Below are 26504 nucleotides of genomic sequence, written 5' to 3' on the forward strand. Positions count from 1 at the left end.
ATACATTTTGTAATGCCAATAAACCAGGTAGGTGGTTGGCCTACATGCTGAGGAAAAAACAGAAATCACGAGTCATTGGTAAGATAGAATTCAGAGGTAAGGAAGTTTATCAACAGAATATGATCAAAAAGGCTTTTTTAGAATTTTATACAAAGTTATATGCTAGTGACTCAATACAAGGTACAGATATAGATAGATACTTAAAGGAAGAGAATATTCCTGAATTAACGGAGGGAAGGATTGAATCAACCAATAACCTCTGAGGAGATCATTGCTGCAATTAAGCAGTTAAAAACAGGGAAAGCTCCGGGAACAGATGGTTTAACAGCTCTTTATTATAAGAATTTGCAGTTTGAAATGGTAGAACCGCTTAGAGTTTTATTTTGTAAAATTCAATTAGGGGGAGGAGTTCCACCCTCTTGGAGAACAGCTTTTGTTTCACTGATTCCAAAGGAAGATCAAAATTGTACCAAACCTGAAAATTTTAGGCCAATTTCACTTTTCAACACTGATTATAAAGTTTTTGCTAAGATATTAGCGAACAGATTAATGCCAGTTATGCAACAAACAATTCATAATGATCAATCAGGTTTTATAAAAGGGAGGCAAATGAAATATATTGTTAGACAAATTATAAATTTATTGGAATATTTGGAAAAAAACAACCAGGTTCCTGCAGCGTTCATATTTTTGGATGCAGAGAAAGCATTTGATCGATTGAATTGGCAATTTTTGTTTAAGATAATAGAAAAAATGCATTTTGGGGAGTATTTTATACACTCAATTAGAGCAATATATCAGGAAGAAACAGCACAAATAATAGTTAATGGAGGCCAAACAGAAGTTTTTAAAATTGAGAAAGGTACAAGGCAGGGTTGTCCCTTGTTGCCATTGTTGTTTATTTTAACTTTAAAAGTTTTGTTGAATAAGTTACGTGACTCTGATAAAATAAAAGGAATTGTAATCAGACAGCAGGATTATAGATTAAGAGCGTTTGCAGATGACCTGGTTGTTACTTTATCTCAACCTATAGAAGTGGCTCCATATATGTTGGATATAATAGGTCAATACGGTAAGGTATCTGGATTTAAAGTAAATCAACATAAGACAAAGATGATAATTAAAAATATGTCCATATCCAGGGCTGGATTTTCCTATAGGCTAACTAGGCTTCAGCCTAGGGCCTCAAGATCAAGAGGGGCCTACACAGTGGTGGGATTCTGGGGGTTCTAGGGGGTTCAGCCGAACCCTTTGTTAAATTGCTGGCTCGCCCGCCCCTCGCCTCCCACCTGCACAGCGCCAGCCTACCGTAGCCAGGGGTAGGCAATTGTGGCTCTTTTACAACCTGTGGACTTCAACTTCCAGAAGGCCACAGGTTGTAAAAGAGCCACAATTGCCCACCCCTTCCCTAGCCTGAGTTCCGCTGCCTGGGATCCACGTGGGCTGCCACGTGGTTCCCCACCGGCTCCGGACGCAAGAGAGCAGGATGGAGAAAGCAGCTTCCACGCCTTCACTCACCCTCACTCTCTGCTCTGTTGGATCGCCGGCCGTTCGCTTTCCCCGCCCACTCCCAATCTATTGCTGCCTCCGATGGCTAGAGGAAAAAAAACTTCAAATTCTTGCCGCGGGGCTTCAAAGGGCCGCCCTAGAGCCAGTGATGCAGCCGAACCCTTTGTTAAATTGCTGGCTTGCCCCGCCCCTCCGCACCACTATTTATTGCCAATAAATAGTGGTGGGCGAGGGGCGGGGGAGCCAGCAATTTAACAAAGGGTTCGGTGTTTTTTTTGTAATTTTATTGGCCCACGGAGCTTCAGCATAGGCTAATTGGCCTCCCGGCTCTCAGCTGATTTGTCTCAGCTGTTTTGCTCGGGACTCTTCTGCTTCCTTGCAAAGAGTGCTGATTTTTTTTCCCCTAGCTATTCTGAGAAACGAAACTGAAACTGCTTTGCTGTTGCTGCAAGGTTGGAAAATTAGGCAGGCAGAATTCTTTTCTTTTTCCTCACCAAAAAAGGTAGGTGCAAACAATGGGAAATTTAGGGGAAAAAAGGAGAGTTCAGGATTTTAAAACACAAAAGAAAAAAAGCTCTATTTAACTAGGGAATTGTAATAATTGAGATACTATTAATTGTATATTTCTGAAAGCAGAAATGGTTAAGTTGTGGTTTGGAGGAATATATGGGGGAAATTATTTGGTTTATTATTATTGGTAAATATAATTAATTGATTTGTAAGAAATTGGATTGCATGGAAATAATTGGAATATTCATGTTCATATTGATTAATATACAAAAAAGGTAGTTATATAACTAATTGATTTATATTAAAATGTTGAATTTATATTAAACAACTAATATTACATAATTAACCAATGTGAGGATGGATATAAAAATAGATGACAATGGGAAGGGGTATAATATAGAATAGAAGGGAAAAATTGAATTTGATTAAGATTAGAGATGAGGATGAAGGGTAATATTGGTTTTTTATAAAAATAGATGAGGAATAAATATGGCAAAAAGGAAATATAGAAATTGTAAATTTAATTGAAATGACTAAACACTGTTTAAATTTGTGAACCGGCCAAATACTCTGTTCAAAGAAAATACATTGTATGTTTGTATGTGTGTTTCTAATTATTGTTATTTATTCATATTTGTTCTCTTTTATTCTTTAAAGAGTAACAATTCATTCTTTATCTTAATATCTTTATATTTGTTTGGGGTTGGCTTTCTTCCCTTTCATCTTTTTTATTGTACAGCAATCTTTCTCCTCAAACCTACCACCTCTCTCTTTTCTTTCCTTCTTACTTTCTCTTCCTCCCCCTCTTCTTCTCCTCCCTACTTCCTCTTCCTTTCTCCTTCTCCTCCTCTCTTCCTCCCTCTCTTACCCTGACTCCTACTCTAATTTCCCTTCCCTTCCTTCATCCCTCTCTATTGCTGTATCCTTTTATGCATATGGACTACTGAAAAAGTTATTTCTGACTGGTCCTCGCACTTTTGACCAGTCCTCGAACTTACGACTGTCCTCACATTTTACGTTTTTGCCCTATCTTGTCACCATGGTGAAGAGAAGCAGTTGTGAAATGAGTGACATGGTTGTTAAGAAAGCTGCACGGGCATAAATGTGAGGATGGTCATAAGTGTGAGGACCGGTCAAAAGTGCGAGGCCCAGTCAGAAATGACTTTTTTCAGCCCTCTGAGTAGTCCCTATGCACATAGCCACGCCCACCCGGTCACATGACGAGCTACCCACACCTACACAGTCACATGATCAGCTAGCCACGCCCATCCAGTCACATGATTGCCAAGCCACACCCCTATCTAAGCCACGCCCACAGAACCTGTTGTTAAAAAAATTGAATCCCACCACTGGTGAAAGGGCCTCATAAGTGGAATAGCCTAGGGCCTCTTTTCATCTAAATCCGGCCCTGTCCATATCTCAAAGAGAAGATTTAGGGAGAATAACGGGGTTTGAAGTAGTTAAAAAGGTTAAGTATTTAGGAGTATATATTGCAGCCTCAAATACGAAATTGTTTAAAAACAATAATAAAGTTCTTTGGCAAAAAGTACAGAAAGAAATGGAAAATTGGAAAAAGCTACAACTATCATTACTGGGAAGGATAGCAGCAATAAAAATGAATGTATTACCTAGGTTTTTATTTTTGTTTCAAATGATACCAGTGCTTAAGAAAGACGGAAATTTGATGGAATGGCAGAAAGGGGTTAATACTTTTATCTGGGGTGGGAAGAAACCAAGAGTGAAACTGAAAATTATACAGGATGTACGTGAGAGAGGAGGTCTTAAAATGCCTAATTTAAGTTTGTATTATGAAGTAGCTGTTTTATCACAAATTAGCGATTGGTTTAACTTAACTGAAGAAAGAATGTTAAACATAGAAGGCTATGATTTGTTATATGGATGGCATGCTTATTTGTTATATGAAAAAAAGTGGATAAAGTGTTTAAGGGTCATATACTTAGAAATGCGTTGTTGAGGGTTTGGAAAAAGTATCAATATAAGTTAAATTATAAGATACCCATATGGGCAAACCCAGACATGCAATAGAAAATATAAGTATAGAGCAAAAAACAGAGGTGATTACTTATAAAGAGCTTCTTCTTTTGGAAAGGGGTAAGCTGCAGTTGAAATCTCTAGATGTATTAAAAGAAGAAGGGATAATTTATACTTGGTTTCAGTACGGTCAGCTTCAAGCTAGATGAAGGGAAGATCAAAAAATTGGTGTTATACAAAATGAGGAAAATCTAGTGAAACAAGAGTAGAGATCAAAGTCAGATGCATATTAAAAGGTTGTATAATGCTTTATTGGAAATAGATTCAGAAACAGAATTGGTTAAGGATTGTATGATAAAATGGGCACAAAACTTTCAGGAACCAGTGATGATGGAAACATGGGAAAAGATTTGGGTCAGAAATGTTAAATTTACGCAAGCACAAAATTTGAGAGAGAATTTTTATAAAATGTTTTATAGATGGCATTTAGATCCTAAGAAATTATCATGTATGTATTCGAATTTGCAAGCTAAATGTTGGAGATGTGAATGTGATGATGCAACCTATTATCATATATGGTGGACTTGTAAGAAAATCAAGGCTTTTTGGATAAAAATTTGGTGGGTGATGCAGAACATTTTGAAAAAAAGGTTGAAATTTACTCCTCAATTGTTATTACTGGGTATAACGACGGATTGTACAGTAGTAGAGACTAAATTGATTTTGAACTTAATATCAGCAGCTAGGCTGTTGGTAGCGCAATACTGGAAGAAGGACTTTTTGCCTACTATTGAAGAGTGGATACTGAAAGTAACGAACTTAGCAGAAATGGCGAAAATCTCAGCGTATTTGAAGGACTTTACACAAGAAAGATACGTATCGGAATGGAGAAGATGGATTGATTATATTCAAAATAAGTATCAGACAAGAAAATACCAAATAGCTTATGAATGAACGTTAAGTATTAGAAGTAGTATGTTATCTATAGTGGAGTTAAGGTTTCAGGGGGGGATTTAGTAGTCTGAGGATAGATAGGTTAATTTAGCTTATGATTGTTAACTGAAATACCTTGTATTTTGCTCTGGGAAGTCTGGGGGGGAGGGTGGGATGAGGGGAGGGAAAGGGTGGGGGGAATATTGGGGGGGAAATCCTTCTTTTTCTGTAAAACTTTTCAATAAAAAAAAAAGAAATTTAGGAAATTGGCCAAGAAACTTTGGACTTACTCATAAAACAGCAGTGGGCACATGGAACCTTAGCAATTATGGTTCCTTTTTTTAAAAAAACAACAACATTTATATATTTTCTCTTTGTATACAATAAGTGCTTAGTAAACAGCGTACTGTCTGAGTCAGGTTTTTTACATAACAATATTAAACTCCTAGTTTCTACCTCTATTATCTAACCAGGTACTTTGGCAATTATGATTCCTTGATAGCAGCAACCAGGTTCAGTAATCTCCTGTTTTCAGGGTTGATCCCTTGAGGGAGCAGCAATCATTGCTATCAGTATCTTAGCCTTTAGATTTGGATGGGATTTCTTCCAGATTTGTAGGTTGGACAAGAAGCATGACATTGAATTTCATTTCATTTTCATTTCATTTTATTAGATTTATATACCGCCCTACTCCCGAAGGACTCAGGGCTGTGAACAGCCAAAGAGATAAAACACACAGACTACAAAATTTAAAAGACAATATAAAAACCCATTAAATAATTTGGCCTGAAACAGATTAAAACATCCCCAATGTTTTAAGACAAATTTAAAAATTTACAATTAAAAAGGGAAGTTAGGCCAGGCCAGTCTATTGAAATAAAAAGGTCTTGAGGACACAGCAGAAGGTGCGTAAATCCAGGATCCTCCATATCACCGGGGGGAGCTCATTCCAGATAGCAGGTGCCCCCACAAAGAAGACTCTTCCCCTGGGGGCCGCCAGTCGACACTGTTTGGCCGAGGGCACCCTGAGGAGCCCCTCTCTATGAGAGCGTACTGGCCAGTGAGAGGCTACTGGTGGCAGCAGGTGGTTCCGTAAGTACCCAGGTCCTAAGCCATGGAGCGCTCTAAAGGTGGTAACCAAAACCTTGAAGTGCACCCAGAAGACCACCAGGAGCCAGTGCAGCTCGCGCAGGAGAGGTGTTACATGGGAATGCCACATCGCTCCCATAACCACCCGCGCGGCCGCACTCTGCACCAGTTGGAGCCTCTGGGTGCTCCTCAAGGGGAGCCCCATGTAGAGAGCATTACAGTAGTCCAGGCGGGAAGTGACGAGGGCATGAGTGACTGTGCTTAAGGAGTCCTGATCCAGAAAGGGACGCAACTGGCGGATCAGGCGAACCTGATAGAAAGTCCTCCCGGCCACGGCCGTCGAATGCTCTTCTAAAGACAGCCATGAAGCCAGGAGGACATCCAAGTTGCGAGCCCTCTCCGTGAGGGCCAACCACTCGCCCCCAATAGTCAGTGATGGCACCAACTGACTATATCGGGACGCCAGAAACCACAGCCACTCGGTCTTGGATGGGTTGAGCCTGAGTCTGTTTCTCCCCATTCAGATCCGCATGGCCTCCAGGCACCGGGACATCACTTCAAGGGCATCAATGGGGTGGTCCGGGGTGGAGATGTACAGCTGAGTGTCATCAGCGTACTTCACCCCGAAACCACGGATGATCTCACCCAGTGCTTCACATAAATGTTGAACAGAAGGGGCGAGAGGACCGACCCCTGTGGCACCCCACATATAAGGCACCTCGGGGTCGACCTCTGCCCCCCTGCCAACACAGACTGTGACCGGTCAGAGTGAAAGGAGGAGAACCACCACAACACAGTGCCCCCCACCCCCACTCTTCCAACTGGTGCAGCATGATACCATGGTCGATGGTATCAAAAGCCGCTGAGAGATCTAATAGGACCAGGACAGAGGAGCAATCCCTGTCCCGAGCCCTCCAGAGATCATCAACCAACGCGACCAATGCCGTTTCCATGCTGTACCCAGGCCTGAAGACCGACTGGAATGGATCCAGATAAACAGAATAGTCTCTGAAGATACAATATGAAAAGCCTGAGCCAACAAGTCACATGAAATGATGTGTGAGCATAGGAGTTGATTCAGCTTTTTGTTTTATGGGAAATCTCTGAACTAATTATTTTCTTTTTTAACTTTTAGGGTGCGAAAGGGAACATGGGACTTCCAGGCTTTCTTGGGCAAAAAGGACGACAAGTAAGTAATTGGAAAAAGGGAGAATTCTAATTTCTGTTTCTTTGAATATGGAGTACACAAGATCATATTGAATAAGACTCTCACCTACACACCAGTTTTAGGATGGCATTTAATTCTAAAATTAGATACTCAATCAGTATCTGAATTCCTTTGACAATGTTTAGTCAGTATATTATTTTGGTTGTAGGATTTTCAACTTGCTTTAATGAGAATTTATTTATTTATATAATCTGTGTATATTCATTTATCATGCTCCTCTAATCCCCTAATTCATAAAGAAAATCAAAAGGTTCCATTTAATTTTTCTTTTAGATCATGATACAGATTCTCTCTCTCCTTTTTTTCTTTAATAATAGAAGTTTAAGTGGAATGCATCAGATTTCTAAATACAGTTTATATCCTCATTAGGGGTCAAAGAATTGAAGCCCATTTTAGCCATGCTGGGGAGGGCACTTTCCAGATTAGGATTCCCCACACTTAAATATGCACTTTAAATAAGATTCATATCATTGTTGTTGAAGATCTTGCTGGGGATGTTCTATGCTGAGAGTGGCTGACAGGGTAGAGAGAAGATCCTCAACCCTGTGTCATCCATCCTCTTGGCTTTTAGTCTCTGTTTAATCTTTGTTGATTTTCATTTTTTTTTATATTTTCTGCTTATCATTTTGTAAGCCTCCCAGAATCACTTAATGGGGGATTTTAACTGTCGGGCCAAATTGTTTAATTCATTTTTAAATTGTTTTTATATTTTGTATTTGATGTTTTTTACTTCTGGCTGTTCACCGCCCTGAGTCCTTCGGGAGAAGGGCAGTATATAAATTTAAATATCAAATTAAATTAAATTAAACAGTGAGATAGGCATGTTATTATATTGATGGCAGCCTATAGTCTGTATGCTCTAACAAAACATTTCCACTCAATGCAAAAATATCCTTGTCCTATATGGGGCAATGTTAGTATTGATATTGAAGATATGTGTGTCTTTATTTATATATTATGTGTGCATGTAGAAGGCAACTGGAATCTAAAGAAATGTGTGGTCCATCCTCCACTCGTTCATTAGCTTTCCATCCACATCTCCTTCTGTTAGGATCAGAATGAAGAACAGGCTTGACCCAGATGTTATGCTGTAACATGGTGTGACTTTCAGTGAATAAGCCTCAGTCTCGCACACTTTATCATACATTGGTTGATAATTCTGGCAATCAGAACTTGTGAGTGGAAAGGGAAAATGAGGAGAAAGAGTACATTTGACTCTCCAACTTGCTAATGTACCTCAGCACAGTTTAACAATACACCAGAGCCAAGCTTTTTTACAATGTGTGAAAGCAGTTTGTATAGTTTGTTCTTGCTGCTTGCTTTCATTCCACACTGACCTCTAATAAACAAAACATTTGATGTAGTGTATGCAATGATAGGGCAAAAGAAATATATTCATCACTGCTTATAAAAAATATAACACAATTCTTTCAACTCTTTTAAAATATTTGTATTCCAGTCATATATGTTTATTCAGTCTGGAAGCAGAAACAATCACTAATATATTACTATTCCAAATGTTATAGGTTAATCATATTAAATTCACAAGTAAATGTATATAGGATTGCAACCATAATGTAAATTGATAAAATTGGTACAATTAATAATATTGCATAATGCAACTATTACCTTGTTCAAATTAATGTAAGTAATATGCATTATTGCCTGCCTAAGGTAAATGAACATATTATGCAGATTATGTCAACTAATAATGGCATTTTCTTTTTACATATAGGGTGATCCAGGAATTGAAGGTCCAATTGGACACCCTGGGCCTAAGGTAAATAATTTTAGGTCTCACTTGTTCTTGTGCTTAGAATTTGACCAAATAAGAGAGAGGTGGAGGGAGGGAGGGAGATATCTTGGTAGTAACCAGTAATCATTAAAGCTGCAGAAACCAAATTTATTTTGATTCTAAAAATAGGACAGATAATTAACTCAAGTAAATGGTTATTGGGCTGATGAGATATCCATTCCTTTATCCTGTTCAATATCTAAAAATTCCTGAATTAGGAACAATTAGTTTATCTTAGGTTTTATAGACTGAGAAGAAAAAGGTGTGGTACTCCCCTCCCAATCACATTGATGAAAGACATGAACTATGTCCCAAAACAAGAAATACTGGACGATAGAAAGAAAATGAAAAGTTGTGTGAATGCCATAGAGAAACTAGAAGAGATTTTCTGAGCACTGAAACAAAAATGGAAATGTGAAAACCTGGTGGAAGTCAGGTGGGAATTGCTTGCAAAGCATGACTGTTTCACAGTAACTGATAGCCTGCAGAAGTGTATATTCTAAGTCAGGGACCAAACAGGAGGACAAGACATAGGAGAAGATAGATTGAGGCAAGTTGGGAGACCATAAATTCCAAACTAATCATTTACTTAAATTTATTTGTTTAAATCAGCTAATTAACAAATCTAAGTCAATCCACTCAAATCAGAATAGCATATCAGAACTAAACTATACTATATCCACAAACACTAACTGAAAGAACTTTTTGTTTCTTTTCCAGGGTATTCCTGGTCTAAAAGGAGAAAAGGTAAGGTAGTTTTACACATTCAGAAAACTTTGGGAAGTGTGCTTTATAATTAGAATGCTTTATTTCGTATAATTCTGCATTTCAAGGAGAGCCCTGAGCAACGGGTTCCCTGCCACCTTTCCTGGAGATAGAGGCAAAAGGTCTTTGCCTGCATGCAGAATCTGCAATCCTGGGTTGGGCTGAACCTGAAACAAGCTCCTGGAATGCAGGAGAACCTCTGCCACTAGGACAGAGCAATGCTTTGGATTAGGAAGCAGAAATATATTCTCTAGCACAACTCTTTCAATCCAAAGCAGCTTTTTCCGGGTTGGGCTGTTACTGGTTTGCACTATGGAGCTCCTAGGAAAAGAGGTAGCTACTGAAGGAGTGGCAAAGAGGTGTTTTGACGATCCCCCCATATGCCTGAAGTACTTTTGGTTTTCATGTTGGAAGCACTGTTCAGTCCTAATCACCAAATAAGCAGTGGTCCTGTGCTTTACTGAAATGCTCTTAAACTGCAGTTGTGTTTTGATTTTAATATTGTCTGGCTAATTGCTGGGATGTTATTTATGTTGTCATTTGTGACTTTCTTATTGTGAACCACCTTGGTAAAACTTCTATCCCTAAAAAAAATCTTTTTCACCCAACTGGCCAGGCAGGGCTTAACATTGCAACTGAAAAGGAGTGGGGAAAATCTTCCATGTCATTTATTCTAGGATAATATTTAGTGACACAGAATTATTTCACTCTGTCCCAAATAATTTCTTAACTAGCTGCCTCACTGTTGTGGCTGTTTTTAAAGGAAGCAGGGCTTGACTCATGTTGTTTTCTTATATCCTTTGTAGGGAGAGTTTGGAGCAGATGGACGAAAGGTAAGATTTGACAGAGGAACATAAGATATTATTTCACTATTGGTCTTATGGAAAAAGCTCTCTCTAATGCTTTTGGTCTTTGATTTCAGGGAGCTAGTGGTACTGTTGGAAGAAATGGCACTGATGGACAGAAGGTAATGTTGTTTTTAGCAATATAATGTCAGTCTTTCATTTACATTGATAAAATGCATTTTAAAGGAAATGAGCTTCCTAAATATAAGCTTTAATTAGCAATTTAAAATAGGAGAGTGGCCCAGATAGATCATTAGTTTTCCCTTTCATTTTGTAACTGAATATCCATTGCTTGTTGGCAAGTTCTTCTGTCTCATTCCTGAGGTACTCAAATATCCACGTCCTCATTTCATTTCATTTAATTGGAAGAAAATAACTATTTAATTTATAGAAACAGTCATTTGTTCTGTCTGAAAATTTGCCAACACCATGTTGTGTATTGATTCTGAATAGTTGAGATGCATCCAAAATTAGTGGAGCCCCTATGAGTTATCACCTTATCACTCACAACTTTTTTAGACTTGGGTTACTGGTCTTCTCTTGGCATTTGGCCTATAATCATTTACTGCTACTGTAAATCAAAGTAGGGCAATTCATGGAAAACAGGCCTCAGGCAACTTCCCAGCCTTACTTTTTGCAGCTTAACAGGATAATGCTATTAACATTCAGTGGAAAAATGACAAGTTCTATTACAATGACTTTAACCGCTTAAAATGAATTAAGATTTAACATAGATGTTTTACACTTACGTAACCCCTGGGAGGATGAAAAAAATAGAAATGCTGATATAAGGTCTCCTGCCGTGCGCAGAGGGTTGGACTAGAAGACCTGAAAGGCCCCTTTCCAGCCCTATGATTCTATTCTATTTTATCCATTCTGAAATGCAGCTCATTCCTCCTGGTTCAGTCTCTCCCCAGTTCATTCACTAAAGAGGCCCTGAATTGCTGGTGCAGGGAGCTGAAGAAGGAATTTAAGTACCTTTGTGATTCTTCCACCTCACCCCTGTTTAATGTTGCTTACAATCCCTCCTTTTATATCTAATGCTTTCAGGGCAAGATGGGGCGGATTGGACCTCCTGGCTGTAAGGGTGACCCAGGCGAAAGGGTAGGAGTGCTTTCTCTACTATGTCAACTCTTTTTTCATATTCTTATAAAATTTATGCAAAGGAGATTATTATATTCAAAGTGTCTTTGGAATTTTATGGATGATAAAAAATATTAGTTGTTTTTTTAGAAAAACATACCTTGAAAATAAATTACACAAATGTCATTGGTTTGTTTAGCAATAAAATAAATGAAAACCTGAAACAAGAAGGTGACTTTAATTTACAAATTCTGTACAGCTCTTCAAGGTGAATAATAAAGTACAGTGTTACAAAATATTCTGAAAGAGCACTTTCAGAGTGTGCAAACAAATAGTCAATGAATTAATAGCAGAAAGAGGGAAAAAGACTGACCAATAGAAATCCTTTAGGAAAAATGAATGTTTAATGCACCATGGATATATAGTTAGCTCGTGCTTCTTTTCAGTTGCCTGTAATCATTCAATCATAATACTGTAACATCCACCAACAATCACATCTCTGTACAACACAATCAGTAACATTAGTCAAACTGCTTGTACCATAGCAGTGCAATTTCAAGTATGTATCCATGAGTGAGATACAACTTGTCTTCTCTTTTTAGAGGCAATGTGCACAACTTACTTGGTTTTTACATGATTTGATAATATTTTTCTACCTTTTGCTTTAGTATTAGCTGACTGGGATATGTTTAGGAGGATGCAGATTATAAATGCAGTAAAAATAACACAACAATAAGTATTACATATCTACAGTCACAGAACACTTTCCTGTTGTTTACATTCTACTTTTCTAAATGAAATGGCTTCTGACTATATCCTCCTCCACTCCCACTCTTTCTTTTAGGGTTCCGATGGCTACCCAGGAAACCCTGGTGATCAAGGACCACCGGGAGAGGAAGGAATAAAGGTCTGTACTATTCCATATTGGCAGAGACTAAAGGCAGCATGACATAGTCAGGAAGAGTAAATTCAAACAAAAGCAGTACATGAATTTGGCTGATTTCTCAGTTGAGAAACTTTCTCAAGATATTTAGTTTAGAAAAAGGATAGTAAAAGAAAATGAACATGGTAGAGATTTGTTTAAAAAAATATTTTTTAAAAAAACTTTGGGTTACAAAGTAGGAAAACAAAAGGAAGTAGCTCTTCACTCAGGGAATCCTAGAGCTCTGCTGAGATTTGGAATGGACCTCTAAACGGTGCTTCTCAAAGTGTGGGAATACCAATGGTCTGTTTGTAGCCTCTTAAAGGAGTTCTGCCCTTTTCTTCAATTGCAGAGCACCTTCAGAGGACAAGCCTGGTGAGAAGACAGGCCTTCTCTGCATGTTTGCTTTGTTCAATTGATTTTACCTTTATAATAAAACAAATCTTATGATGAGTTTTAATTCGTAAAGAGAGCTGGAAATTCTGAAAAGTAAGGTAAGGAAAATCAGTAGGAAGAGAGCTGCTATCAGTAGGAAGAGAGCTAAGAGCCATTTAGAGAACATTTTTCTTGCATGTCTCTTTCCATTTCATAGTTGTGAATTTTTCCCATGGGTAAACTGTTTAATTGGGAAGTCAAATCCTGCTTAATATCAGGCTTGTCTTGACTTGAGCATTTAGGAAAGAAAGACCCTCAACTCAATGGTTGAAGTGAAAGGTTCACTTTTACTAAAGTCAAGTGGTTACAGTGTAAGCAAAGCTGGATCTGAATGTTCCTGTGCAAAACCTGTGATTTTCCCACTTCCCTGGCCCTCCCCCCTTGACCATCCATCAGTGTCCAATAGTATTCGCTTTAGATGTTTTGGGAACGGCTTTGAGGTTTGGTAGTTCTTTGGTGGAGTTTTGCATTCTGTTTTCATGCTCCATCTTCATCAGCCAGTTCATTCTGATTGACACCTCTGGTTCTTGTCACCATGTCATTCTCGCTCTTCCTATTCCCTACTTCCCCAATCTCCTCTCCCCCGCAACCCTGCATTTTATGGCAGCATGCCAGCAAAGCAGGATATACTGAAGTTGGCAGACCTGAAAGTGAGGGATGATTTAAAAGGAGAAAAGCACACTTAATTTCTCTGCCCCAATATACATCACTGCTATTAAATTACATTTAAAATGAGTCATTTTTAATAGCTCTTCCATGACTATCAGAATGGGATGCAAATTGTTTTAGGAGGGCCTAATTTAAAGTCTGCACAACTGGAAATTGGGAAAAGCTGCTTTAGATGCTTCTTAGTAATTCTGGACGCTTAGAAAATGGGAAAAAGAAATAAAACAGTCTTCCACTAAACATCTCTAATGAGTTCCTTGAGGGTGGCATGAGCCAAGGCACAAAGAATGTTTTATTGCACAAAATTAAGTTTTCTGGTATCTGAAATGGGAGAGGAATCTTATTTCCTATTTTGTTTCTATACTTATGTATATCTCTATTAGCCTAATCCTAATTCTGCTCTATTTTATCTCTATGGTCTTCTGTCTCTATGTTCCTCTATTGCTAATTGCTAATTTTCTGATGGATGTCTCAGGTGATAGATTGTGACTTGGAGAAAAATTGCATCGACTGATAAAATTTGGGCTCACTATAAACCACATTATTCTGATCAATTGCAAATTCTTCTTTTTGTTCTCTCTCTTTTGTAGCTTAAAAATAAAGTTAAAAGGTTTTCCCCCACCCCTAATCTCTGACTTCCAAGATAAATAGGTTTACCTGGGAGGCCTTCTTCTGAGAAACATATCTATTCCAGAATAACACTGCCTTTGCCGCACCTCCTTACCTTTTTGGTGAATATAATTCCACTAATTTTTACAGTCCTTGTCTATTTGAGAGGATCAAGTTACAGTTGCTTCCCTTTCAGCCTAGTTTTTAGAGACAGCTTTGCCCCCTTCAGAGTACACCACTGCTCCAGCTACTTTCCTCAGAGCAGGCTAGATGGATTAGCCTTTACTGTATCAACTTTAGGTAGGAGTTAGTTATTACATCTTTGCTTCTTTCTGACCAAGTCATGCTGGAGCCTCTCTTTTACTGCTGTGTTTCGCTGGCTGCTGGTCCAGGTTCCAATCATTTGTTCCCTGCCAGTTGCCCCTTTCCTCACCATCTCTTCCCAGCTGGTGCTCCTTTGCCTGCACCTGGACCTCTGAATCTGGTCTGTCCCATGCCAGTCCTTTCTGCTCCTCTCTTTCTCTTCTCTTCCATCTAATTTTTGACTCAACTTCCCTTCTCTCCACACTTTCAATTTCCTTCTCAGCTTCCACCATACATCCTTCTGCTGGGTGTGATCATAACATAGTTTGATTGAGACTAATTTCATTCTGATTCCAGTATATGTGTATGCATGCATGCATGCATATGTAATTAAAACAACTATAACAACTGTAACTGTAACAACTATAATTAAATTGTAACTTACATGCATTGTTTACTACATCTTGTTTCAGGGAGATCCTGGCCGGCCTGGCAGACATGGCCCACCTGGTCCCACTGGAGAACCCGGAGATTCTGTATGTAACCTTGTGACTTTTCTGAAATAATTAAATTCTTTGAACTTCAGAGCCACACGCTGACTGTAGTTCATCAGTAGCATGATTTCAAAATGCGGATATGATATATCTATCTATGTTCCTTTTATATCAACTGTAAAAAGTTAGGAAAATAGGAACCTTGGTTAGACTGAACTAAACTTAAACTAAACTCCTCTAATAAACCCCAGACCAGCTGCCTGCAATTACTGCAGGTTCGAATCTCGCCAAGGCTCAAGGTTGACTCAGCCTTCCATCCTTTCTAAGGTAGGTAAATTGAGGACCCAGTTGTGGGGGCAATAAGCTGACTTTGTATAAATATACAAAAAGGATGAAGGCTATTGCTGAGCACATTGTAAGCCGCCCTGAGTCTCCGGAGAAGGGCGACATATAAATCAATTTTTTTAAAAAAAAAACAAACCCAAATGTTAAGGGAAACATTCATTTACATTTGTATTTGGGGACAACTATTTATTGGAAGTATGATTGAAATAAAGTACCTAAGAGAGTATGTGCTTCCAAACTGCAAAATCCAAGGTTTTCTGCAACATTTGCACTCCCTCTAGTACAAATTTCACAATCCATGGTATTGATTGAACTCTCAAACATTGTGCTTGAAACTATCTGTAGGCAGATGGTCTGAAGATAAGCGTTTTCCAGCAATGCTTTTCTTGGAGAGACTTTTTCTTCTAACCCACTATTTTCAGAGCTGTATTTAGCAGGACTAAAAATAAAAATAAAAAACTGGCTTAAAAAATCTAGATAGACCCCTTAAAACTTGGTCCTTCCAATCTGATGATAATTAATTAATGATTTGTATTACAAGAGACAGGAAACAATTTTGTAAAAACCTAACATTTGGAAGTGTGGTTCAGTGTGATCAAATCAGATAATCATCTGGAACACTACCTTTTGCTGTCCAAACCTTTTCTAACAGGTTTTGTTTCTATTGTTTTTCTTTTATTTTCAAAGGGACCAAAAGGATACAAAGGAGAACCTGGTCTTCCTGGTCCCAAGGGAAGTCCAGGCGCCAAAGGACTTGGGGGACCAAAAGGAGAAGCTGTAAGACCATTGATGCTTTCTAGCTTTGATTTTTTAATGCTTTTCAAAAGCAGACTGTATTACAAGTCTTAAAAGACACTCAGAAGGGTAATACTTCAGAGCTGCATGCAGTATCTAGATGCAGGTGCCAGACTTTTGGGGTTGATTTTCTTTATATAATACCTTGTGAAACAATTCATGGTATCAATCATATGAAAATTTGGAGCTTCCAATTTCTTTCTTTTTATGACATTGAAATGTAATTATGTAAAAATGTACTATAGTGTCTGATCCTTAGTTTTCTGCCTTAATATTTAAATTTTAATAAAATGTCTCCTCTTGGCACATATTAGTGGATGAAATGCACAGAAAAAATAAATAGGAATTGTTTTACTTTTAAAATAAATATGTTGTCTTCTTTCTCTTTGAGAACTGATCCACCAAAAGCTATATTAAGTGCAGAAATCTTAATTTTGAAAGGTTGCTCTGGTCTGAATTTTGCTCTAGTTCTTAATAATCAAATGCTTTTATTTGGCTTTCCTTTCCTGGTAGTATCTTCATGTCTTAAAATAGAGTAGGTACTCTTTGTGCAGCTGTTTAGCATTTCAGTGAAGTAACTCACATTTGGAGTTTGATTTTTAAAAAATAATTTTATTCTGTTTTGCTCAGGGTCGTCGTGGTGATCCTGGAGACATAGGAAAACCTGGAAATCAAGGATCCAAGGGGGAAAAAGTAAGTTCACCAAATATCCAAAACAACAGATATAAACCTTTTCAATGCTAGTGCTTACAAAAATCTCTTGGGAAAGGGAATGATACATGTAGATTTCTAATGGAAATGAATAAACTATAAAAAATAACCAAACGTTGTCTGAGAAAAGTTTTTCCTTGCTTTCTAAAGAGACTTTCTTGATTCCCAGTCCAGGAAGATAAAGGGAGCTATTACTTATGATGTTCTATTGCCTTTATTAATTTTCCAGGACACGTTGGTGAGTTTTATTTCTTAGCTGGAGTTCTTAACATGGTGCTTATAGACTTCAGTCAGTTCACCAGTATATTTCTTGGCAGCTACCTGCTTGATTTGACTTTTAAAGTTTAACAAAATAATATTGGGAAAGTGACATTCTGCAAAGCAAAGTTCCAGCCTTCAGAATTACCTGAGTTACATGAGCATTCTTTCAAAATAAAAATGGAGCATGGTGGCAGCTGGTCCACAAAACAAGAGAAGGATAGATAAGGAGAAGCCAATGGGGGACAGGAGAAAGAGGCAGCATCTCTTTCCTTCTGGCAAATTAGCATTTTATACTTGGCCATGCCCACTGTGTTTGACAAGGCCCATTATATCTTCTGAAAGATTTAAGTACATCAATTGACTCAAATGTCTGTAAGACCTTTTTAGGCTTTTGACTTTATTTTTAAGAGCCATGGTGGTGCAGTGGTTAGAATGCAGTACTACAGGCTACTTCTGCTGACTGCCAGCTGCCAGCAGTTTGGCAGTTCGAGTCTCACTGGCTCAAAATTGACTCAGCCTTCCATCCTTCTGAGGTCGGTAAAATGAGGACCCAGATTGTTGAAGGCAATATGCTGATTCTGTAAACCATTTAGAGAGGGCTGTAAAGCATTGTGAAGCAGTATATAAGTCTAAGTGCTACTGCTATTGCTATTTTTAGTTACGTTTACCTGTTGCAATAAATAGGACAATAAACAGATTTAGAAATCAATACGAAAGTAGTGGAATATTAATCCAGGTTCCTAATGTTAACCTTACATCAAGGTTTTAATATTAAATTTATGTATGGATGTCTTGCTGGAATTTTCTCTCATACATCCAGTTATTATACATAGTAAGCTACAATAGAGTTGAACGCAATAACTAATATGAATTATTTCTTTATTCACAGGGAGATCCTGGTTCTGAGGGACAAAGGGGTCTACCAGGAGAAGTTGGAGAGAAAGGAAGAAATGTATGATAGAATATCAGTCAATGCACCCCCCCCCCATTTAGATTTCTCTAGCCACTACTTTAAAAGTAGATTGAAAAATGTTTCCCTATTATAGATAGATATTTATATATTATTGGTTTACATATACTACTAGAATTGGTGAGACTGCTAAAATATCCCGGCAAAATGCCACTTTATTATGTTAAATTTAAAAAACTTTGATGCTTAATTCCTGACAGAAGAGAAGAAAGATGGTAGGGTAGGGGAAGGGGGACAAGAAGTCCATTCACAACTATCCACTATTAATTATACTACTGAATAGAGTTGATGGGAAACAGAAATCTGGAGCTTTCTCTGGATAACTTTTGTCCTCTAAAAATTGTATGGATAACTTTTAATTTTTAATTGTCTGGATACTGTTGTGTTCTAAAAATTGTCTTCTATAGATTCTTCACTTTCACCCCCAAAGTCTTGCCTCTTTGTTCATACAACTTTCTGGGACTGGGTCCTCTTTCCAACTGGGTTAATATTAATGTTTAATATTTCAATTTTGAGGCTCCGTGACTCTAGATAGCTTACAGTTAAAGAGTTAACTTTAAAATAAATTATCTTTTAACACAGTTAAAAGAAACAATATACATCATATGATTAAGGAACCTCAAAATCAAGGTGTCCTGATAGTCTTTGATAGTTGATAACACATCTTTCATAGTGTGCATTTAAGGAAATATAGTCTAAAGACTGCAACGTTATCTAATAGAAATTGTTCCTCCTTATTTGTTGTTGCAATGAAATTTTTTTGGCCATTTCTGCAGCATGAGATTCTAAATCTCTGGTGCAATGCAAAGTTTGAAATATAATGCAGCAGGAAAATTGAATTCTCATGAACAATAAATGTTTTTGTTTCCTGCTTTGCAGTAATCATTAAATTGATTTTATAAGGATTGACTGTCAGTTGCTTGTTGAATGAGTTCAGGTTTGATAGAAATAAATCTGAAATCAGTTATGGCTAAAATAAGATTGACAACATATAAGCAAAATGTTTCTGTGATATTCTAATATAGGTAGTCCTTGACTTAGAACCATTCATTTAGTGACCATTCAAAGTTACAGTGGTACTGAAAAAAGTAAATTATGATCAGTCTTCAACTTATGACCATTATAGCATCCCCATGGTCATGTGATCAAAATTTGAGCACTTGATACCTGGCATGTATTTATGACAGTTGCACTGTCCCGGGTTCATGAGATCACCATTCCCAACTGGTTTCCAACATTCAAAATCAATGGGGAAAGCCAGATTCACTTAACAACCATATGTTTCACTAAATTGTAGTGATTCACTTCACATTCACTGTGGCAAAAAAGGTTGTAAAATGGAGCACAACTCATTTGCTTAGTAACAAAAATTTGGGGCTGCATTGTGATTGTAAGGACTGTGGTTGTGAGGACTGCCTATATATAATACAATAAATAGGCTCATTTTCACCTGTTACAATTTAGGATGGCCTTACTCTCTAGGTAAGCCTCTTTATGTCTACGGTACAGACAGACAGATTATCAGAGTTGGAAGGGACCTTGTAGGTCATCTAGTCCAAACCCCTGCCCAAGCAGGAGACCCTATACCAGTGATGGCTAACCTTTTTGCTGTCGCGTGCCAAAAGTGGGGGGAGTGCAGGGGTGTCACACATGTGTGTGCCCACACCCATAATTCAATGTGCCCCGCCCCCCTGTGCATGCCCATGTGACCCCACTGAGCTCCCCCTGCTTTTGGCATGTGATGGCCCAGTGGGCCCGGTAGGCCCATTTTTTGCCCTCCCCAGGCTCCAGAGGCTTTATTGGAGCCTAGGGAGGGTGAAAACAGCCTTCCCCACCCCCCTGGAGGCCCTCAGGAGGCTGGAAACAGACTGATTGCTGACTTCCGGTGGGACCTAGAAAGCTCTAGAGCCTAGGGAGAGCGGAAAACAGGCCTTCCCTCCCCTGGAGGCCCTCCAGAGGCTGGAAACAGCCTGTTTCCCAATTTCTGGTGGGCACGGAAGGCCAGAAAATCAGCTGGCTGGTGTGCACATGCGTGCCAGAGCTGAACTAGGGCAATGGCTCGCATGCCCACCGATATGGCTCCGTGTGCCACCTGTGGCACGCGTGCCATAGGTTCGCCATCATGGCCCTATACCATTTCTGATAAATGGCAGTCCAATCTCTTCTTGAAAGCCTCCAGTGATGAAGCTCCCACAACTTCCAAAGGCAACTTCTGTTCCATTGGTTGATTGTTACCACTGTCAGAAAAATTCTCCTTATTTCTAGGATGAATCTCTCCTTGTTCAGTTATCATCCATTATTCCTTGTCTGGCCTTCAGGTGCTTTAGAAGATAAATTGACCCCCTCCTCTCTGTGGCAGTCCCACAAATATTGGAACACTGCTATCATGTCTCCCCTGGTCCTTCACTTCACTAGACTAGCCATGCCCAGTTCCTGCACTATCTTTAATGAAAACGTTCATTATATGTTTTAGCCTCCAGTCCCCTAATCATCTTGGTTGCTCTTCTTTGCACTCTTTCTAGAGTCTTAACATCTTTTTATAGTGTGGTGACCAAAACTGGATGCAGTATTGTAGGTGTGGTCTTACTAAGGTTTTGTCCATCAAAACTCCAAGATCCCCTCACAGTTACTGCTATTAAGCCTGGTTTTACCCAGTCTATATGTGTATCTGAAGTGGTATCTGAAGTGAGGGATAGCTCTGACGGTTCATCTCACATTTTGTTTCATAGGGAGATCAAGGATCACCAGGCCAGCGTGGTTCACCAGGTCCTGTGGGAGAAAAAGGCAACCCTGTAAGTTTATCTAAGCACATTTACAGGATACAGCCATTAACTTATTTCATTTACAGCCATTAGCCATTAACTATGTTGTTGCTTTCCAAGAAGCAGCAAAATAAGAAAATAATACATTTTCTTCCTCGTACAAATTATTTCAATCAAGATTAAAACCCTTGTTCTTTGCTTCTTGGTATAGATTTCACTTGTCCAGTTTTCACAACATCTCTGGGAGGATCCAAAATCTATTACTCTTCTTTTGTTATTTATTAGAATTGTCCATATAATAACCCAAGAGAATAAACAATAACAGCACTTCAAATGAAAAAAGTGGTTTTTTTCAATTTTTGTTAATGTGTATTTCTTTCTCACTTTGAATTTGAGTATATGGTAATTTGATTATATTTTTTAATTATTACATAATATTATAATACGGAATGCAGTCTTCATTAGAAAAAGTGATGCAAATAGCAAGGGATTGAAGAAATCAGAAAAGTTCAATGGTTAGGCCAGGAATTTTAGCATGAAATTTGACCCAATAGTATACTAAACTTCCATCTTTAAATGGACAAAGAAGCAGTGCCTGAAAATCTAGAGTGTCTGCATCTCAATTCTGTTGCCTGTCATGGATTGGCAGAGAGCAGATGGAAGGAAAAACATGACTGGCTATATTTGAAAAAAGGTAATATAGAGAACCCCTTGTAAGTGGAGGAAAGCATGTTGATCATGCTATTCTAAATGCTACACCTGATCATTCATTTCTATATTCCATCTCTTTGTTTTCTCCCCATTTCCTGTTTGCAGGGCTCAGCTGGAGCTCCTGGGAGAGAAGGTGAAAGGGGTGACATGGGGCCTAAAGGACCCAAGGTAAGGCCTGCAGCTACCAGGAACAGACTTAGGTTTGTTTTGGTTTGCTTTATAATATTAACTTGATTTATCAGCTAAGCCTTGTTTTAAGACTATGTTCAAGACAGAGGAAGTGTTTTTGTCATTCTCCATGTCTTTCTTGAAAATTCAGATTCATAGCATTTTTATTAAATTGTTCATCATCTTTCAGTTGGTGTTTCTTGCCAACTGAATTGGATTCTTCTATACTGCTGGTTCATTAAAGGCCTATTAAACTTAAAAAGGAAAATCAGTTTGATATAATGATTGAGGATAGAACCAGGAGACTGTGAATTCTAGTCCTATCTTAGGCATGAAGTCATCTGAGTGCTTTGGGGCAGTCACTCTCTCCTAGCCTTCGGAATGAGACACCTAGGAAGAAGGAGGCAATGGCAATAGCAAACTACTTCCAAAAAACTTTGCCAAGAAACCTGTAGGAACTTGTCCAGGCAGTTGTCAGGAGTTAGCACTGACTTAAAGGCACATGTGAACCCACACACATGCGCGCACGCACACACACACACACACACACACACACACACACTCTCACACACACACAGACAAAAGGTCAGCTGATTATTTATTAATGGTGGTCATGAACAGACTTTTAAATTGTAAAAAAGTTTATATAAATATTAACTATAATTTCTAAAATATTAATGTTGATAAACATAAAGTTGGTTAGATTTTACATTTCTTATTCGAGATTATATCTAGTAAGAAAGTTGTGATTTCATTTTGAATTAAGTTTTCTGCATTGTACCATGCATATCTTTCCAGTACTTTTGGTTTTTTTTGTTTTAATGTATCTACCACTTTTGGTAATTTTTTCTTCTTTTTCCGGGTATTTCAATTGTCTATTATTGTGTTTTCTTTATCGTGGAAATTATTGATGGAGTTGTATACCATGTATAAAAGATTTGGTACTAACTTTTTTTCAGATTATAAAAGAAAGCTTGGAGTAAATTTTATGGAATTGGTGATTTTATGAATGTTGCAATATAATTAAATCTAAGTAAGCTGTCCAGAGTCATTAGAGTTGATGGTATACAAATAATCGTAATATATAAATAATAAGAGCTAAGTTCAATTGTCATACAGATTAGTAAGAAGCAAACTTCTGGAATCTTATATATGAAATGTTTGAATTGTATGTTTACTTTCTTGTTTTAATCATAGGGTGATAGGGGAAGACCTGGCTTAAGTGTTCCTGGTCCCAGGGGATCACGGGTATGTTTTTATGGTGTGGCATATTTATATTAATTCCTAATATGAAGAGGCTTCCCAGAACAAAGCAGAAGCACCATTAGAAAAGTTGATTTGTGGAACAATCAATGAGAAAGTCTCTTCTCTCTGTCTTTTATTCTCCTACTTATATTTTTAATCCTTCCAAGAACAGCGATTTCCTGGCTGGTTTAGAAACCAAAAAACTCTCTCTCTGGGAAGGCAGAGTCATTTACATTCACGTCCTTCTCTTTTGAACTTCTTAGAATGATCCTGCAAACATGCAGGAGCATGGTTTTCTGACAGTTTCAGGAAATGCTGCCAAATTTAAAGCTGTAAAAACAATGTCTTTGTGAGTATTTTTGTTGTGAAAGATAAAAAAACAAGAGAGCCCTTATCCTTCTTTTAACATTTACTAAAATAAACACAGCCTCCCCTTCCCCCTCTGCCTCCCAATATTTTCTAAAGAAATTAATCTCCTCTTCCCATCTCTTTTGCTCACATCATGGATAAGTAAAGGAAATGAGGTGAAAAATATAGCAAAGCATTGATTAAAAACATACAACAGAAAATCATTTTCTAACTAAGCAGTTTTACAATGATTTTCCTTTACAAGTAGATGAAGGAATTATCTTTGCAACTGATTATTTTAAATGCAGATCCATTTTAAAAAGTGCAAAAATTTTAATACTTAAATAAAGAGCAATTAAGGAAATGTTTTATAAACAATAGCATATTGTATACTTTAAACTGTTACTATGAGGTAAAGAATATATTTTTTGAATGTTTAAGCAATATACATTCAATTCATTGTTCATTGACAGAGAAAACACTGACAGACCATATTTAGCCATAATAGATACATTGTACATTATGTGAATCAAGCCAATTGTGTCGTATTCAATGATTATTAACTGTGATTTAACGTGTTGTGATGGATTCAGTTTTTTGGAATGTTGCTCATCAGATATTTTACTACTCTCATTCTTTGTTGAAACCAAGGGAAATTGCTTGATTCCCTTGGCCCTCCAAAAATTATGTTTGTCTGTTAACTAATCTAATTAATTTATTGATCACCATATGAAATTTTATGTTATGCTTTCTTATATTTGAATAAATCTATGGCAAAACAAAATGAAAACTGGGATACTTTTCTCTCTTTCTAGGGTGACAAAGGTGAAAAGGGTCAACCAGGCCCAGAGGTATCATACACTTATGTAACTTGCTTTTGCTAATAAATTGGACATTAATTGATGCCATGTTATTTTCCTTCACTTATTGAGGAATAGATCCCAGAAGCAGCTATGAGAACTGGCAGGAGGAAGGTATAGGTAGTATCCATAGTGGAGTTGTTCTGGGGTCTCCTGAGTTGCCAGTAGGATACCAAAACAAGCCACAAGATTAATACCAGTATTTCTCAGCTCAGTAACTTTAAGAGGTGTGGACTTCACCTTTCAGAAATCACCTCCTGCTGAGATGTTCTTCTCACAAACTTCTTTTTATTTCAATTTAGCTTAAGCCTTTAAATCAAGTAGAATCCTCTTTCTGAAGGAATAATAGAGGAAAATGAGGTATTGAGAAGAAAATAATGAGCTGTAGAGGAAAATACAAAACAATCTCTTCTTTATGCAATTTTTGATACAGGGTGCAAGAGGGGACCTTGGACCAAAAGGATTTAAAGGGAAAAAAGGAGGCCCAGGTGATGATGTAAGTAGACTCTTGATCTTACATTCTCTAAACTACTTAAGAACTTTAACCATTTGAAGTCTAATTTAATATTCTGATTTAAAAAGCATTTCCTGTGTGCTCTTCCACTGCTTTTTGGCTTATTATGAACTTAGCTAAGGATAAGCTGTTATTTCATAATAGTAAACTCACATCTTTTATAAATTTACAGCTTCTTTCATAGGCTTTAAATTATACTGTTGCCCATGTAATCTTAAGAATTAGAACATCCCTTATATCTCATATATAATTGAATATATAGTTATAATTATTGTATTGTATGTAGATAATATGTATATCATATCCTTATGACAAGGAGATTTAAACACCAAAGAACTTGTGGTTCCAGGTTTCTCAGGCCTGTGGTTAAAATACAGTTGCAAAGTTTACTGGGGTACCATGTATGTTTCCTATAATGGTAATAATATCTGAAGCCTGCTGAATTTTCTCAGGATTCTTTAATGAATCATAGATAGAACCTCAAAAACCTAATTTAAATGTTGTACTGGTTGGGAACTGTTTCCCTCTTGATTCCATTTCTGCTTCTGGCTGAAATGACCTTACAGGGGTTTTTAAAAACAGTGCAAATGATGTGTGTGTGTGTGTGTGTGTGTGTGTGTGTGTGTGTGTGAGAGAGAGAGAGAGAGAGAGAGAGAGAGAGAGAGAGAGAGAGAATGAGGTGGTGGGGAGGGAAGGGGCCAGGGAGAGAAATAACTATATACCCAGAGAGTTATAAATCCCCTTTAAACCCTCTTTGAAACAATTATCTGTCTCCAAAGAGCTGTCATTCATTTTCTGTACTCTTAAGTAAAACCTTCTTCATTCTCTGCCTTTTACTGCATTTCTCTGTCTCTCTAGGGAGGTGTCGGCCTTCCAGGTCCACCTGGATCCAGAGGACCAGATGGTGAATCTGGACCCAAGGTATTGTAGTTGTGCATCAGGTTGGACATTATTGCATGGCTCCCTTCCCTTTGGATGAGACATTTGAGCAATCCCAAACCAGAGAAGCAGGAGGCAAAAGAAGTGACTACCTTGATACCACCAATAATGTGCTTTTTTCCCTAAGATGGGAAGAAAGTATGTCACTTTCTAAGCTCTGACAGCAGTCCATTTATTGCATGTCTGAAGAGGTTGGTAATGGTGCTGCTAGCACCGCAAGAAACATCCATTACTTTCTGAAGACTGTAAAAAAGCAGGCCAGGTGGAGGAGTCCTTTCCCCTTTAATTTAGTGCTTATCTCAGGATTTCAAGGAAAGCAAGTTGTATGCTGAGCACCCCTCTCCCCATTTCCTTATCCTTTGAACACAATGTTGCATTAGAAGCACTCTATCATATTTCTGTTATTCTGTTCCTATTTATATTGAATTTATTCCCAAGAACCATTTTTGGCTCTACAAAACACCGTCAGTTCCTCAATCAGAACCTTCTCATTACTCTCATATCTGCTACTGTCTCTCATTCAGGCCTTTTGTATAAAAAATAATAAAATCAGTGAGATTTTTAAATCTATCTGTTTGCTATGTATACATAGAAATAGATTTATGCTTAAACCACATATTCATGTTCAAAACAAATAAACCTTTTCCTAAGTAATTAATCAGCAAACTGACATCATTCACTATCATTAAGTCTCTGA

General features: G+C 37.8%; 1 protein-coding gene across 4 annotated transcripts in view; it reads left to right on the plus strand.

The window, feature by feature from the left end:
- COL6A2 (collagen type VI alpha 2 chain) overlaps nt 1-26504 on the plus strand; it is a 56710-nt gene that overhangs the window by 17271 nt on the left and 12935 nt on the right. For all 4 annotated transcript variants that reach the window (XM_087886025.1, XM_087886031.1, XM_087886037.1 and 1 more), the window contains exons 6-22: nt 7169-7222; nt 8997-9041; nt 9777-9803; nt 10628-10654; nt 10744-10788; nt 11717-11770; nt 12594-12656; nt 15158-15220; nt 16211-16300; nt 16949-17011; nt 18180-18242; nt 20990-21052; nt 21839-21901; nt 23099-23149; nt 24310-24345; nt 24788-24850; nt 25727-25789. In XM_087886025.1, coding sequence (XP_087742151.1) covers nt 7169-7222; nt 8997-9041; nt 9777-9803; nt 10628-10654; nt 10744-10788; nt 11717-11770; nt 12594-12656; nt 15158-15220; nt 16211-16300; nt 16949-17011; nt 18180-18242; nt 20990-21052; nt 21839-21901; nt 23099-23149; nt 24310-24345; nt 24788-24850; nt 25727-25789 — 933 coding nt within the window. The remainder of the gene's footprint in view (nt 1-7168; nt 7223-8996; nt 9042-9776; nt 9804-10627; nt 10655-10743; nt 10789-11716; nt 11771-12593; nt 12657-15157; nt 15221-16210; nt 16301-16948; nt 17012-18179; nt 18243-20989; nt 21053-21838; nt 21902-23098; nt 23150-24309; nt 24346-24787; nt 24851-25726; nt 25790-26504) is intronic.

This window comes from Pantherophis guttatus, chromosome 1 (assembly GCF_059756535.1).
Source record: "Pantherophis guttatus breed Tessera chromosome 1, ASM5975653v1, whole genome shotgun sequence".
In the NCBI taxonomy this organism is placed as follows: domain Eukaryota; kingdom Metazoa; phylum Chordata; class Lepidosauria; order Squamata; family Colubridae; genus Pantherophis; species Pantherophis guttatus.